The following is a 17,069-nucleotide window of genomic DNA, read 5'->3' as shown; positions in this document are numbered from 1 at the left end:
GCAGAGAGATGTTTGTTTCCTTGCCTTACTGTTTTATGCCCCACATCGAACCTCTGGCTGTGTTTTTCTGTTCTTTACTCTGTTGTTTGTTTGTTCTCCTTACAAAGAGGACACACAAGAGGCTTGCAGCTCAGGGCGCCAAGAGAGTAGAATGTACAGAATGGCCACAAAGTCCCTATGCACGCAGTTAAGATTTAGTTAGAATTTATCTGTATGCTCCTCTCCATTCTCCACACAAATTTGAATTTTTCTCCATGTTCTTCTGTATTTGTAGAATTTTTGTTCAAGTCTCTATCGGAAAGCTCATTAACACATCCAGGCTTAAATGGCTTCAATCCCAGATTATTTTTCATTACTTTTTGGACTGTTGAGTGTGGAATGTCTAACTCAGAAGATCTTTTTCGAGATGATTTCAGTGGGGACCTCGAGCAGGATGCTTCAATAATGTCCACATGGAGTTGACGTGATGCTGGACGACCAGGACGCTTTAAATCAAGGACAATCCTTGTTGAAAAAGCCTTCTTCTCCCATGCCCGCATTGTGTCACACACAGGATCTGGCTTATCGAACCTCTGCGAAAATCTTGTGCTTCGGTCTTCAAAACTTGCTTTTTCTCATGCGCGGTCGTGAACGCAAAAACAAGTAATCAGTCTCTCTTCTATCGTGTACTCACTGGTGTCAGTCATGCTGAAGCCATACCTGGAAAACAAATAAGTCACGAACGAGGACGCACTATTATCCATAGGGACTTTGTGGCCACTCTGTATGTCATACGCCAGCGGAGAAAGAGATTTGAGGAGATCGGAGAGGAGAAAGAGCTTTGTGGAGAATGGCCGAGTGTCCAGAGCTGAGAATGGAGTGTGCAGAGCTTTTAACACAGGAGTATGGAGAGTTGAAAAGGCCTGAGATCACCAGAGCAAAGAGCTTTTGAGAACGCTGAGATGGAGCAGAGTTTTTCATCAAGTAACGCCTGATTGAGCAGTCGCTGTTACATTGAGAATGAGCTGTTGACACGCCGATCTATGATTCAGAACTAGTGCACAGCTTTAAACACCAACTTATTTGAACACAACCTCCTGACATTGTTGTGTATATCCCTGTACTGTATTTGTTGAATGAATGAAAGAGCTGCTCATAAGTTAGGAATAGTTAAACAGTGTGCTGTTCGTCTATGTTTCTTTCGAGGACGCGTATAAAGTAGGGGTTAATTCGTTTATTGATGACAATATTTTTTTACCTCATGACCACACTCATGACCAATGATTGCTCGGCCGGATTATAAAGATTGCAAGTGCCTAACTCACTTCTTCGGGTTCATTTCATAGTCTTGACGACTATTGTAATGTACCAAACAGGCCCTGGAACTTGCTCAGGGCTGTGATCTTAGCTGGCAGCTGTGATTGTTTTCGCACCCACGCGCGGGATTCGAACCCGATAACCGGAATGGGCCACAGCTGTAACAATAAATAAGGCCTGCAATCTTAGTATAATTCACCAAATGACCGTCCGTCTGTCTGTCCGTCTGTCTGTCTGTCCGTTCGAAGGTACCGCAAAATCGGCTGAACCGATCGCAACGATATTTTGGGTGGATAATCCTGGGATCTCCAGGAGTAAAATAGGCTACTTAGTTTTCCCAATTTCAGCTTTAGTCTCCAGCATTCTCAAGTTTGGACTCCCGCATAACATTCGCGTTTGCATAACGTTCATTGTGACGATGTTTTCATTGTGACGATGTTGTTTCCCTGGGTGCCGCACAACGGCTGCACCAATCGCTGCACAGCTGCACCGATCGGACTTGGTGACCTCGGACAAAGACCTTTTATAAGGACACGGGTTGAATCCCTGCTTGAGAGAATTCCAACCCCCTCCCCGCCATCACGGCCGTCTCTGCAACTCACAATCCCATGAGATATGCGGAAAGGACGACCCAAAACCAATATAAACATCATTAAAAGTAGATAATGACCTCGGACAAAGTTCAAACGACGTTTAATCTCTACATGAGAGAATTCCCCATAGCTATTTGGGCGGTGGATACGCTAACATATCGCTGTCTCCATCGATCTTGCTAAGGCTGTAACACCTATCGGCTCAAAATCCTTTTAACTGTTGATTTGGTAGTTTTTACAATGAAGGAAACACGTATTGGGAGTACATACGACATCGGGAGTCCTAACTGCACGCGTCTTCAGTATGAAGCTTAAATCTGTCATGGCGGATCTGAAGAGTGGAATGCTTGGAGAAGTGGTGGGCTACTTCGGCATGAAGGCGGATCAGAAACGTGGACTCCCACACTGCCACATCCTGCTGATACTTGCTCCCGCATGACGTTATTTTCCCAGATGCCGCACAAACGGCTGCACCGATCGAGATTTAACGGATGTTTACATAAATCGTTTAAAAGAAAAAAAGCCTTCAATTTCTGATATTTAGCCTTTTAATTTGGGCATCCCAATTGAAGCCCCGCCCATAGGGCGGGTACCGTTGCTAGTTTTAAAAATAAGAACAATAAAGGATATATGTTGAGTATGGAGTGAGGTATTTCATCTGAGTAGTCTAAAGTATATGTTACAACTTGTGCTCGAACATCGTTACAATTAAGCATGTTGTTTAATATGTGTGAATAAGTTAAGCAAATCGATCTTTACAGCAATGTAGAACCAATTCTCAATCCAGTATAACTGAATAGAGCATCTATCACATACCGTATACATGCAAAGTCACTCAAGTGGATCAGAAATGTGATTTTATGCCTCCGGCAACTTCATCATTTATTCTAAGACACTCACGTCTAAGTTGTCTGTCCTGGGTTCGCATCTCAGCCCAACTATAAACTGGCATCCTTGTGTTTCTCAGGCTGGGTTTCACTTATTATTACAGATATCTCGACTCTCAAAGGGATTAACTTCCAAAATGGGTCGTGATGTCCGGATGTCTGTCCGTCCGTCCGTCCATCCGATAACTTGTTGTATTTTTTAAATTTTTGCTCCCTTATCGCCCGGCTGATTGTTCTGAAACCCATGATGCAGATTCACAGCTTTATATTATGAAAAAACCGTGATTTTCCAATTGGATGGACATTTATTTTTGGCTAACGTTCTGGAATTATCAAGTCAGTGGTCAATAAGCAAGGAAAAAATTAATGAAGAAACCGACATTGTATTTGGGACACAAAAAAACGGATGAAGCTAGCTCTCAACTTAGGGTCTACTTGGAAATCAGCACCAGTTCCACAAAGTACGGAGTGTTTTCTCAGCCACGTGACGTCTTCGCCAACAGCGTAACTCTGGAAAGTGAATGGAACGGATATTGTCATCATAATGTTCTGCAAGTTGGCTGCTCTAGGCTTCCATTGTTTGCGGAGGAAACAGGACTGGCCTTGTGCTCCAGTATAAAGACAAAAGGCTCCACCGAATTTAGCAATCGCCACGGGCCCAGGACCTGGGTTAGACCTCTCCACAATTGGGACACATGGCAGTGCTTTCTATTTTTTTATCCTCTGGTCCCAGCTACAAGTTGCTCTTTGTGGAATGTCCGGGTGATTTTCCACATGTTTGTGTTGCCAAGGGACGCTTGGCAACACAAACCTTAGGCCCTGTTGCCAAGTAAACACAAAGTTAAGCTATTTAATAAATAACATAAAATTGAATAATCTTATGCTGAATGCTCCTTTGTAGTTGGAGTTTAGGTTTTCTATTCCATGATACATCTCCTTCTTTTGGGTCTTCGATAAAGCAAAAGAGAAGGAAATTGTGTTGGCAGGAAAGCCTAGAGGCCTCCGACCTATCCGACCTTTGATAAATCAGCCCAACGATAAACTGTCAACCTGGTGTGATTTCCAGGTAGGGTGATTCATCAGTGTGTTTGCCGTCCCTCGGATGGATGTTAAACCGGGCGTCCCGTCCTCCAGCATTAGTTTGTGGATGTTAAAGATGAAACGGTGTCCTTCGCACATTAGGTGAGCTGTCGCCGGCACCACGAAACAAATTACACCTGCTCTAACCTAAAGTGATTGCTGTGCCTTCAGGAAATGATGCTGCCCACAGTCATGTGCTGCATTCAAAAGAAGAGGAAGAATAAATATTTGGTTATTTTGTTGTTGAAGAAACCTTCTCTCTCACCTCTTAAATGTGTTCACAAAAGACAACAGATCACTCGCTCAAATCCATGTTTTAAAATCCAAAATGATTAATTTGTGGATTTACCTTATTCCTGATGACCTATGTGCGGCATATGCCACTGCGCAGTCACTTTGATCGAGGGATAAATCTGATCTTCTCTCCGTTATAAATATTGTTCATGATGTGACGTCATCAAGGACACCCAAACTCAGTAAAGTTAAACAGTAAACTGGGATCATCAGTCAATCACACATTGAAAAAATTAATGTGACTTTCTCCCACCTTTGCAAGTTGTACCACCTTTTATTTCTCCCATTTGTTGCTGGTGGAAGCACTTGTGACATCATACTGTATGTTGTGTCATTTCCATTACTTTGCCTGCACCATAATATTGAAACGGTCGCTGGATAACTCCGACCCGAGTATGGCAAGTCGCTAAGCGACCACAATAGCCCCTCTTCCTCCGAACATATTGCCGGATCCCACGTCCAGAGCCGCGTTACCGTACAGATGAAGTTCCCGGTCCAAGCGAGTATCGTGTCAGTAAGCAGTCAAGTGACAGTCACATGACCATGATTTTAACTGTGGGCCAATTGCTATATCAATGGGATCACCTTAGCTGCCATGTGCCACCGTCACAACGTGAACAGGATGAGTTGAGAGACAAGTTTGGTTGAACAAATAAATCCAAAGAAGAAATGCACATATACAGGGCGTTTCAAAAAGAGTGATACAACTTTAAACTTTTATTTTGGGTATCTCTGGGAATCCTGAGTGTGCCTCTTGCTGATGGTGGACAGGGCTTTCCCTGCCTTCGAAGCCACTTTTACACCTTCAGGCTGTAGGCAATTAAACGATACATTTATGCGAACCCAACACCACAGTGGTGCACGCTGGCATCGTACTTTTTCACGAAAGTGCTCGGCCTAGGGTATAAAAGGAAAATTTTCAGTACAAGCAACGGTACCCGCCCTACGGGCGGGGTTCAATTGTGAGGCCCAAATGAAAAGGTAAAAGATCAGATTTTGGTGAAGTTGTTGGTGTGCCTCCGAGACACACCGAGACTGGTGTGCAGCTGTGTCACGTCCTTGTTCACCAGATCGGTAATCCTTGGACTGCTTCCGAGACTGGTGTGCAGCTGTGTCGTATGTACTCCCGATACGTGTTTCCTTCATTGCAAAAACTACCAAATCAACAGTTAAAAGGATTTTGAGCCGATAGCTGTTACGGCCTTGGCAAGATCGATGGAGACAGCGATCTGTTAGCGTATTCACCGCCCAAATAGCTATGTGGAATTCTCTCACGTAGAGATTAAACGTCATTTGAACTTTGGCCGAGGTCATTATTTATTTTTAATGATGTTTATATACGAATGATGTTTAATGATGTTTATATTGGTTTTGGATCGTCCTTTCCGCATATCTTGTGGGATTGTAAGTTGGAAAGACGGTCGTGATGGCGGGGAGGGGGTTGGAATTCTCTCAAGCAGGGATTCAACCCGTGTCCTTATAAAAGGTCTTTGTCCGAGGTCACCGAGTCCGATCGGTGCAGCAATCGGTGCAGCCATTTGTGCGGCACCCGGGAAAACAACATCGTCACAATGAAAACATCGTCACAATGAACGTTATGCGAAAGCGAATGTTATGCAGGAGTCCAAACCTGAGAATGCTGGAGGCCAAAGCTGAAATTGGAAAAACTAAATAGCCTATTTTACTCCTGGAGATCCCAGGATTACCCACCCAAAATATCGTTGCGATCGGTTCAGCCGATGTTGCGGAACCTTCGAACGGACAGACAGACAGACAGGCGGACATTTGTTGAATTATCATAAGATCAACTGCAAAAACATTTCCAGTGACCCATTGCCTTCTTTTTATGAGGAAATGCTGAAGGACTGGTATACAATTGAAATGAACAGAACAAGCGGTCCCCGCCCAGGGAAAGACCTGCTGGAAGAGCCGCTTTTCTTGAACCCTCTACTGCAAGCCGCACTGCTAGCTTCCATCAGTGTAAGGAGAAAACTCTTGTTGAAAAATATATCCACAGTGGGCGATCTCCTAAAGGATGGGAAGAATGACATTCTCTCACCAGAGGAACTTGCAGCAAAGGTAGACCTGCAGACAATAAGAGTTCCTTTTCGGAAACTCCAAGAGTTTAAAAATTCACTGCCTCCTGATTGCCTGGATTACCTGGAGAAGCCTTACGAAGGTGAGGAAACTATGCAGGTTTGCCCTCATACTTCCGTGGCTTTTACAATGAAACCGCATGGATGCGATCTTTTCCTTGCGCCACCTACGCATAATATGAGCAAGGTCCCTGGCATGGCTGGGGTGTCCTTCTGTGACACATCAAGGAAGGAAATATATGGACGAGTAATCCACTCACTCCACTTTGTTGTGGTCGCAAATTGCGTGGACACTCCATGGCATGAGGTTCTTCTGCCTCCTGTGCCCATCCATCCAAGTTGGGAATCTCTTTATCTCTGCCCAACACCAAGGGTGGTTTAGGGACCTAAGTTGGAGGTTGCTTCATGGGGCACTAAGTTCTGGAGTTCTCCTGCAACACTTCACAAACACTCCTCGTGGATGTTGCTTCTGCGGGCAAGCAGAAACCATTTATCACATATACCTGCAATGTCCGCGTCTTCAACAAGTGGTTTTGCTGGTGAAAAACCTGCTCTTGCGTTTTTGGCTTCATTTCTCCCCAACACTTTTTATTTCTGGTCACCCGGTGAAGAAAGAGAGTCGATCACGGGATCTCTTGGTTAACTTTGTTTTGGCATCTGCAAAACTTGCAATCGATAAAACTATAAAGTGCAAAATTGAAAGCAATGTCGTACCGTGTCGTTTTCTATGCCTGGGAACTTTGTTACGTTCACAGATCACTTCGGAGTTTGAGGTGGCACATTCTGGCACAATATTCCCGGTCTATCGGGAGTTTTATAGAATCTGGACAATAAATAATGCACTTTGTAGAGTTTCCCCACAAGGTACTTTGGTATTATTTGTTTAAAGGTGTCATTTTGGGTTTTTGGTGTTCTTTTAACTCTCCATCTGTCTTGGTAGTGCTTTCTCTTTAAAATGCTCGACCTTGTCTACTGCAGTTCAAACCATGGACTTGCAGAGATGAGGAAGTTCAGCGACATTAAACAGGAAACTTACGTTTGCCTGAACTTTCCTGAGTCCTGAGCGCAAACCTCTATTGTCTTTCCAACAAAAGCACTACTACTACTACTCCTACTGGTGTAACTACTACTACTCCTACTGGTGTAACTACTACTACTCCTACTGGTGTAACTACTACTACTCCTACTAGTGTAAACTACTACTACTCCTACTAGTGTAAACTACTACTACTCCTACTGGTGTAACTACTACTACTCCTACTAGTGTAAACTACTACTACTCCTACTGGTGTAACTACTACTACTCCTATTGGTGTAACTACTACTACTCTTACTGGTGTAACTACTACTACTCCTACTGGTGTAACTACTACTCTTACTGGTGTAACTACTACTACTGCTCCTACTGGTGTAACTACTACTACTCCTACTGGTGTAACTACTACTACTACTCCTACTGGTGTAACTACTACTACTCTTACTGGTGTAACTACTACTACTGCTCCTACTGGTGTAACTACTACTACTCCTACTGGTGTAACTACTACTACTGCTCCTACTGGTGTAACTACTACTACTGCTCCTACTGGTGTAACTACTACTGCTCCTACTGGTGTAAGTAACTACTACTACTCCTACTGGTGTAACTGCTACTACAACTTCTTTAACGGCTCCAATTCTAGCCACCTTGTTCGGTCAGCCAGGGAACATTTTTGTCCCAAAAATGTAATGAACCGGCTGGCTGGACCTGCCGTACGACTGTTCAGGTGATTAGAGCAGGGATTTGTAATTTGTTCACCGTGCCGGCTCTCTTCGTGAAAGACACCGTGATATCTACAATTAGTTAACGCCCATGCTAACTAATGGTAGCAGTCAGGACACCCGGCTTAACGTGCATCCGAGGGTGGGTACAGTGCTGTTAGGGAATCTAACCCAGACAAGACTGCAGACAGGTAAGTGCAGCAACTCTGTATCAACTTGTAGTCAAAATGGAAATTCCTGCCCAAAATACCTTCAGTTGAAAAGTCGGGGCTGGCCAACTGGTTCGTGAATGACTAGGACCAGAAACCTTTCCCAGTCTAACCTTCAAGAAGCTAGGAATAGTGGTGGCCGTTAACGTAGTAGCTAGGAATAGTGGTGGCCGTTAACGTAGTAGCTAGGAATAGTGGTGGACGTTAACGTAGTAGCTAGGAATAGTGGTGGCCGTTAACGTAGTAGCTAGGAATAGTGGTGGCCGTTAACGTAGTAGCTAGGAATAGTGGTGGCCGTTAACGTAGTAGCTAGGAATAGTGGTGGCCGTTAACGTAGTAGCTAGGAATAGTGGTGACCGTTAACGTAGTAGCTAGGAATAGTGGTGGTCGTTAACGTAGTAGCTAGGAATAGTGGTGGCCGTTAACGTAGTAGCTAGGAATAGTGGTGGCCGTTAACGTAGTAGCTAGGAATAGTGGTGGCCGTTAACGTAGTAGCTAGGAATAGTGGTGGCCGTTAACGTAGTAGCTAGGAATAGTGGTGGCCGTTAACGTAGTAGCTAGGAATAGTGGTGGCCGTTAACGTAGTAGCTAGGAATAGTGGTGGCCGTTAACGTAGTAGCTAGGAATAGTGGTGGCCGTTAACGTAGTAGCTAGGAATAGTGGTGGCCGTTAACGTAGTAGCTAGGAATAGTGGTGGCCGTTAACGTAGTAGCTAGGAATAGTGGTGGCCGTTAACGTAGTCGCTAGGAATAGTGGTGGCCGTTAACGTAGTAGCTAGGAATAGTGGTGGCCGTTAACGTAGTAGCTAGGAATAGTGGTGGCCGTTAACGTAGTAGCTAGGAATAGTGGTGGACGTTAACGTAGTAGCTAGGAATAGTGGTGGACGTTAACGTAGTAGCTAGGAATAGTGGTGACCGTTAACGTAGTAGCTAGGAATAGTGGTGGCCGTTAACGTAGTAGCTAGGAATAGTGGTGGCCGTTAACGTAGTAGCTAGGAATAGTGGTGGCCGTTAACGTAGTAGCTAGGAATAGTGGTGGCCGTTAACGTAGTAGCTAGGAATAGTGGTGACCGTTAACGTAGTAGCTAGGAATAGTGGTGGCCGTTAACGTAGTAGCTAGGAATAGTGGTGGCCGTTAACGTAGTAGCTACGAATAGTGGTGGACGTTAACGTAGTAGCTAGGAATAGTGGTGGCCGTTAACGTAGTAGCTAGGAATAGTAATTCCCACATTATTTTCGTGTTGAGCTAAAGAAAGAATAACAAAGAAGATCATTTGACAACGATAATGTCCGGAGAACTCCAGAAAGAAAATGTGGATGAGATGATGAAGAGGATCTGTGAGATGGGTCGTGAATGAGCAAATGGTGTGAGATGTGCAGTGGGTGAAAGAGGGATGCAGTGGATGACAGATGGATGGATGGAGGTCTACCGTAGTACCATGAAGCATATAAAGTAAGAAACCGCACATGCACTTCATGATATACGAGTTGACATGAAGGAATGGTAAATAGGCCTACCTGTACAGGACTTCATGTCCCTCGATCTGGCGTGGATCCCTTCGAGGTTTGGGGGAAAAGAGGAGGATGCCAATATTCCGGGGAGTGGGGATGTGTGTGAAGCTTTGGAGCGAGGATACTGAAAGCAGGAGGAGGTCCAGCAGGAGGGAAATCCTTATGCGACCCCAAAAAGGTGAGTGCGCGCAGACAATGGACCGAAGGTGCAAGAGTGGTCTTCGCAGGGCAGGAACACCACTCAAAAAAGGACAGACTGTGCAAAAGGGTTAACGTCGTCCTGGTCTTGGGAACGCCGTTCTAAACGCGCATGTCCTCGGAACGAAGCCAAAACCCGGAGGAGGGATTCAAACTGAGATGGGAGGAGGAGCATGAAGAAGATGGGAGGAAGGTGGAGGGAGGGAGTCTTTGGTGCTCCACCTCGTCATCCTCGGCTTGTTGATGAACTCCTACCCGAACGTAGGAACCTTCCAAAGCTGCCATCATGCTCTGGTTCCTGTCGCCATTGGAATGGTGCTGATGTCACGTGGCTCAATCTTCACATTTCCCAGCACATATCAGGAACTTGATGAAAGTTGCAGAGAATTTTTTTTAAATTAATTTGTCGAAACGATTTGTCATTTATTCGCCTCTCGCGCATATTTTTCCATTGTTTAAAAATCTATTTATTCTGTGTTATCGCTTTGAGTGGCTCAGCCTGTCCATGGCCGATTTCTCGCTCTCACCATTATAGGAATATTGATTTGTCTAATTATCTAATACATGTCGTCCCATAACGTCTAAGTGTCATTTGAAAGATGTATACCGACTGCTGTGTTCAGATCTCAATGGGAGCACCCTGTTTTGCCGTCACTTTGTTTTTAAATCTTTTTTTTTGTTTACTGAATCGAGGCTCGTGAAAGAGCTGACATTTACTTCACAAACAAATCAACCAGACAAACAAAACATATAAAAAGAGGGAGCGGAAGACAAGAGAATGGGAAGCACGCAAACACTTGAGAGCAGGGAGATGTGTGGGAGGGAGAGGGCTTGGGGGGAGGAGGCGTGGGAAGGGGGGGTGGGAGAAGTATAAAACACAAGGACACCAAGGACTTCCAGGACAGAAGTTGGTATTTCAAAAAGTGGAATTGGGGTGAAATTATCGGGGATAGAAAAGATCAAGGTTTTGGATGGGGGAAGATAAGAGATGGTGGTGAACAGCTGTTTGGAAGACCTGGAGGGTGGAGTGGGATTGAAGAGAGTGAGGGAGTTTGTTCCAGAGGTGGGAGAAAAGAGGAATGAAGGAGTGAAGGTGAGCAGAGAGTCTTGAATTTGGCAGTTTAACCATAAGAGGGTTGCAGGCAGATCTTGTGCGACCTGTAGGAATATTTGCGGGACAGAGCCCAGAGAGAGCTGGGGGGGGCAAGGCCAGAGAGGAGTCGGTAGAAGACGGAAAGACCACCAACCTGCCTGCGGTGAGTGAGTGAGAGGCCCTTGGAGTTAGCTTCATCGCGGGAGATTCCAATGATTCTGAATGCTTTGGTTTCAACAGCGTGAAGACGGGCTAGGTGTGAAGCAGGAGCACCAGCCCAGAGGGGAGAGCAGTATTCCATTGAGCTGCGGATGAAAGCCTTGTATGTGGTGAGGAGCTCAGGTGTGCCAAGGAAGGACTTCGCACGACGGAGGATGCCCAGTCGGCGACTGGCTTTGGAGGCCAGCTTGGAAATGTGGTTTTCCCAGGAAAGATCATGGCAGATAGTGAGACCCAAAAGCTTGAGTGACAGAACTTCTTGGAGAGGATTATTCAGAAAGTAGATGGGAGGGTTGTCCAGTCGGTCTTTTCGGAGAGACATCGTAAGAGTGTGTGTCTGCATCGTAAGTGTCTGCCCTGAATCTAAATCTATCTATAATTCCATTAATCTCTGTGTGTATGTGTGTATGTGTGTATGTGTGTATGTGTGTATGTGTGTATGTTTGTCTGTGACCGCTGTTTCTCGACAACTACCGGTCCGATATACTTTAAACTTGCCAGGTATATTGCTGGGGACCCGAGGATGTGCCTTTTCAAGGTTTCATATTAATCGGAGAAGTAGTTACCGAGCTATGGCGATTTCTTTACCAAACACTGCAAGCCGTTCGCTTTGGACCAAACCATTGCATGTAAATAGAGGGGGGGGTTCTGTGGTCGTTGCGAATGGACCAAACCATTCATGTAAATAGAGGGGGGGGGTTCTGTGGTCGTTACTGCCACGTGGTTTCAAAGTTTTTTTTTGTTGTTGTTGTTTGCACGCATGTTTTTTTGCACCCACGTACGGGCACGCCCTAGGATGTTTACACACACACACCCCTACACAAATTTTTTTTTTTTTTTTTTTTTGGCAAGGAACGGGCACCCACGTACGGGCACGTCCTAGCTTATATATAGTACGGGCATGCCCTAGTATCTATAAAGCTCAGTTGACGTTTTGCTCCACCAAATAACAGCGAAACCGAGTTGAGTAAAAGGGTGAAACTTCTACAGATGCTGTGATAAATAACTACCTCTGTCGGTTTGAATGTTTGAAAGAGAATAGACGTCTGGATCAATTCTTGAATCTATATCTGTCTATAATTCCAGCAATCTCTGTGTGTGTGTGTGTGTGTCTGTGTGTGTGTTTGTTTGTCTGTGACCGCTGTTTCTCGACAACCACGGGTCCGATATACTTGAAACTTGCCAGGTATATTGCTGGGGACCCGAGGATGTGCCTTTTCAAGGTTTGAAATTAATCGGACAAGTAGTTACCGAGCTATGTCCAAAAAACGATTCAACCAATCAGAGAGCAGCGAGCTATCACGTGTGCCGAACGTGGCGAACAGACTCTGCCTCGGACGGCACATTTGAGAGCGTATTCATTTATTTCACGTTGGCAAACTATGTTGGCGTTAAACTATGTTTTAAAACTAATTAAAACTAATTTGCGATTCATCGTAACTGCGATTTGCGACCTTCCGGACAGTGAAGACTTCACTTCCGGCAGCCAATCACAGAACGAGCCGAGCCGAGCGCGTGCGCCATTACGGTTCGTAATTCGATTTCTTCCGGAGAAAATAATAATTTCTCGATTTCTTATGCGCATTATTTCTCCCAATTCAGTCAGAGCGAAGGGCGGAAGCGAAGAGCGTTGTTTTTTTTGTTTACGGGCGTACGGGCGGGGTAGAGCGTACGGGTAGCGTTTTTTTTTTTTTTTGGCAAGGAACGGGCACCCACGTACGGGCATGCCCTAGTATATATAAACGCGAGTTGTCTGTGTGTGTGTGTCCGCGTTTTATTCAGAGATGGCTGAACGGATCTTCATCAAACTTTCAGAGGTTCATCAGTGAGTGCCTGGGAGTGTTTTATTTTAGGGAAAAAAAATCTTTAAAAATTGGGGGAAAAAAAGTTCGTTTTTTTGGAGTTTAAAAAAAACAATTAAAAGTCGCTCGATAGTGCCGAAGCCTTTTTAAATGAATGACAGTTATATACAAGTACACATTCGCATAAATAAATACAAAACAATCACCAGACATTTGAATACAAATAAATCAAACAATTCCGGAAGTGTACGAATTTGGTAGTATGGCTTCTTCTTCCTGATCGTCATCAAACTTAACTCAGAAACGTGATCCACATTCACTCAGAAACGTGAGCCACATTCACTCAGAAACGTGAGCCACTCCCCTTCGTCTCCTGCCTCCCCCTCCCCTCCCCTTCCCCCCTCCCCTTCTCTCTCTCCTTCTCCCCCTTCCCTCTCTCCTTCTCCCCCTTCCCTCTCTCCTTCTCCCCCTTCCCTCCCCCTCCCCTTCCCTCCCCTCTCCTCCCCTTTAAAATATAAATTCTCCATAAAAGAGCTTCCACTTCTGACTGTTCCCCTCCCCCCCCCCCCCTTCACCTCTCCCCACCCCTCCCTCCCCTCCTCTCCTCCCCTCCCACTCCCCCTCCCCCCCCTTACCCCTACCCTTCCCCTCCCCCCCTCCTCTGCCCGGCAATGCCAGGCACTTCTGCTAGTTTTTTATACATCTCAGGTCACCTCACAAAGGTATCCGGTGATTCACCAAAATCTAATCAACTCGTCCTTCTCACACAACCAACCTGTCCACCAAGTTTCATCTGAATCGGTCCATAACTTTATGAGATATCCTGCTCACAAACAGACAGACAACCAAGAAAAAAATCGGTCAGAGACCGAGGATTTGCCGGAATGTACTTTTTTATTGGCCATTTTGGATCAAAATAATAATACATAAGGACATGGGTTGAATCCCTGCTTGAGAGAATGCCAACCCACTCCCCACCATCACGGTCGTCTCTCCAACTCACAATCCCACGAGATATGCGGAAAGGACGACCCAAAACCAATTATCTTCTTTTTGATTCGTATATAAACATCATTAAAAGTAAATAATGACCTCGGCCAAAGTTCAAACGACGTGAGTTTAATCTCTACATGAGAGAATTCCACATTGCTATTTGGGCGGTGTATAAGCTAACAGATTGCTGTCTCCATTGATCTTGCCAAGGTCATAACACCTATCGGCATACATCCTTTTAACTGTTGACTTGGTAGTTTTTACAATGAAGAAAACACGTATCGGGAGTACATACAACATAACGATTGTGAATGTGACAGCTCTGAGGCGTCTTTCGCTTCGCATCGCAGTGACGGCGAGCACCAACTTGGCGACTGTAAGATTAAAATCTGGCTTCAAGCCCTCTCACCACCCAAAATCTACTCCGGCGAATCTATTCCGGCAAGTAACCAACCAAACAACAGACTTGCCGGAATCTATTCCGGCAAGTATAGGGTGTTGCAAAATAAATGATACTTTTTCCCTTCAGATTGTATTGACCACATGTTGCAAAATAAATGATACTTTTTCCCTTCAGATTGTATTGACCACATGTTGCAAAATAAATGATACTCTTTCCCCCCAGATTGTATTGACCACATGTTGCAAAATAAATGATACTTTTTCCCCCAGATTGTATTGACCGCATGTTGCAAAATAAATGATACTTTTTCCCTTCAGATTGTATTGACCGCATGTTGCAAAATAAACGATACTTTTTCCCCCTAGATTGTATTGACCACATGTTGCAAAATAAATGATACTCTTTCCCCCCAGATTGTATTGACCACATGTTGCAAAATAAATGATACTTTTCCCCCCAGATTGTATTGACCACATGTTGCAAAATAAATGATACTTTTTCCCTTCAGATTGTATTGACCACATGTTGCAAAATAAATGATACTTCCCCCCCCCAACCCCCTCCAGATTGTATTGACCACATGTTGCAAAATAAATGATACTTTTTCCACTTCAGATTGTATTGACCACATGTTGCAAAATAAATGATACTTTCCCCCCCAGATTGTATTGACCACATGTTGCAAAATAAATGATACTTTCCCCCCCAGATTGTATTGACCACATGTTGCAAAATAAATGATACTTTTCTCCTTCAGATTGTATTGACCACATGTTGCAAAATAAATGATACTTTTCTCCTTCAGATTGTATTGACCACATGTTGCAAAATAAATGATACTTTTCCCCTTCAGATTGTATTGACCACATGTTGCAAAATAAATGATACTTTTCCCCTTCAGATTGTATTGACCACATGTTGCAAAATAAATGATACTCTTTCCCCCAGATTGTATTGACCACATGTTGCAAAATAAATGATACTTTTCCCCTTCAGATTGTATTGACCACATGTTGCAAAATAAATGATACTCTTTCCCCCAGATTGTATTGACCACATGTTGCAAAATAAATGATACTTTTCCCCTTCAGATTGTATTGACCACATGTTGCAAAATAAATGATACTCTTTCCCACCAGATTGTATTGACCACATGTTGCAAAATAAATGATACTTTTTCCCCCAGATTGTATTGACCACATGTTGCAAAATAAATGATACTCTTTCCCCCCAGATTGTATTGACCACATGTTGCAAAATAAATGATACTTTTCTCCTTCAGATTGTATTGACCACATGTTGCAAAATAAATGATACTTTTTCCCCCAGATTGTATTGACCACATGTTGCAAAATAAATGATACTCTTTCCCCCCAGATTGTATTGACCACATGTTGCAAAATAAATGATACTTTTCCCCCCAGATTGTATTGACCACATGTTGCAAAATAAATGATACTGTAACGATTTTGAGAAGTGTGTAACGAATTTGAGAAGTGTAACGGTTTTGGAGGAAGTGTAACGAATGTGGAAACGTTACAATGTGAACGTTACAAAAGTATGGTAACATCCTCGTAATGTAAATAATGGTCGCAGCCGTCGTCCTAGTTAATTCCATGAAACTTACACGCAGGTCACGATATATCTTTTAAATAGTGTATTTCCTTATTCCATGTAGGCTAAATATGTGTTTCCCACTAGATTGACTTTGCATTGTATCAAACAAAATAAGCGTAGGCCCTTCCAATTTCCCCAAAACCTCCTTTCCAATTGCCTTCCGCATTTTGGGCGGTTTTCTTCAACCGCCATTGCCCATGTGCTTTGAGTCGGAGAAGAAAGGCGTGTCTCCACCTCGTCATAAGAGGGAAGGAGTGAACCGGCCCTAACAGCCAATCAGCACCGCGGTGAGCGACCCGGTAGGCGTGCCCTTGGAGCCGGCGGCTTAATTCCGCCCGAGGTGATAAAAGCGACTGTAAGGGACTGCTTTAAGAGATGACCCTGGGAGATGAGCAAAGAGGCTGCACCAAGACCAGCGGTGAGATGCGAAACGCTCCAAGCCAAAGAGGAGAGGTACTCGGCAAGGAAACCAGCTTTGGAGAGACGCGCTGAAAGGAGGGAGACGGCTCCACCCCAAGAAGAGGAGCAGGTGTGCCGAACCAGCGCGTGACGTCTACCGCAGCGGATACACAACGGAGGGTTTCCCGCCAAAACCGCGAGGAATTGCGAGCTGCGGCCTCCCGACTTTGCCTCCCTCTCAAGCAATCCACCTCAAGCCCTACCTGCCTGCATTATCCCCTGTGTAAGTGTGAACGTCCTGTCCTGCTCGTTGTCTTGGGGCTAAGTAAAAATGAATAGTGTAAGTTAACGATTCGCTGTGTTACTGCTTCTTCCATCCATTGCTTGTGTGTGTATAATAAATCTGTTCTTCCTCCGTACTCTTCTTCTTCTTCTTCTTTTTCATTCTCTTTCGGTCGCCTTAGAGGTTTCCCGATTGAATATCTGTGGGGCGATCTGGTCAACGTCGGGTGGAATCGGGTTCTAATCGGGGAGTAACTGTTCGGACGCGGTTAAATACACCACCGCTCGGTCAATATAACATCTAAAGCCGCGTCTGTAACATTTGGTGTCGAGGAG

The 17,069-nt window shown here is 44.6% G+C and overlaps 1 protein-coding gene across 1 annotated transcript in view; it reads right to left on the bottom strand.

The window, feature by feature from the left end:
* Nucleotides 1–10,251, bottom strand: part of LOC137439092 (prostaglandin G/H synthase 2) — a 28,669-nt gene extending 18,418 nt beyond the window's left edge. The window contains exon 1 of the mRNA XM_068134789.2: nucleotides 9,734–10,251. Coding sequence (XP_067990890.2) covers nucleotides 9,734–9,749 — 16 coding nt within the window. The 5' untranslated portion in view covers nucleotides 9,750–10,251. The remainder of the gene's footprint in view (nucleotides 1–9,733) is intronic.
* Nucleotides 10,252–17,069: the final 6,818 nt, after the last annotated feature.

This window comes from Myxine glutinosa, chromosome 13 (assembly GCF_964187855.1).
Source record: "Myxine glutinosa chromosome 13, kmMyxGlut1.1, whole genome shotgun sequence".
Taxonomy (NCBI): domain Eukaryota; kingdom Metazoa; phylum Chordata; class Myxini; order Myxiniformes; family Myxinidae; genus Myxine; species Myxine glutinosa.
The sequence above is the reverse complement of the archived record's forward strand: the minus strand, read 5'-3'. Positions and strand labels throughout refer to the sequence as shown.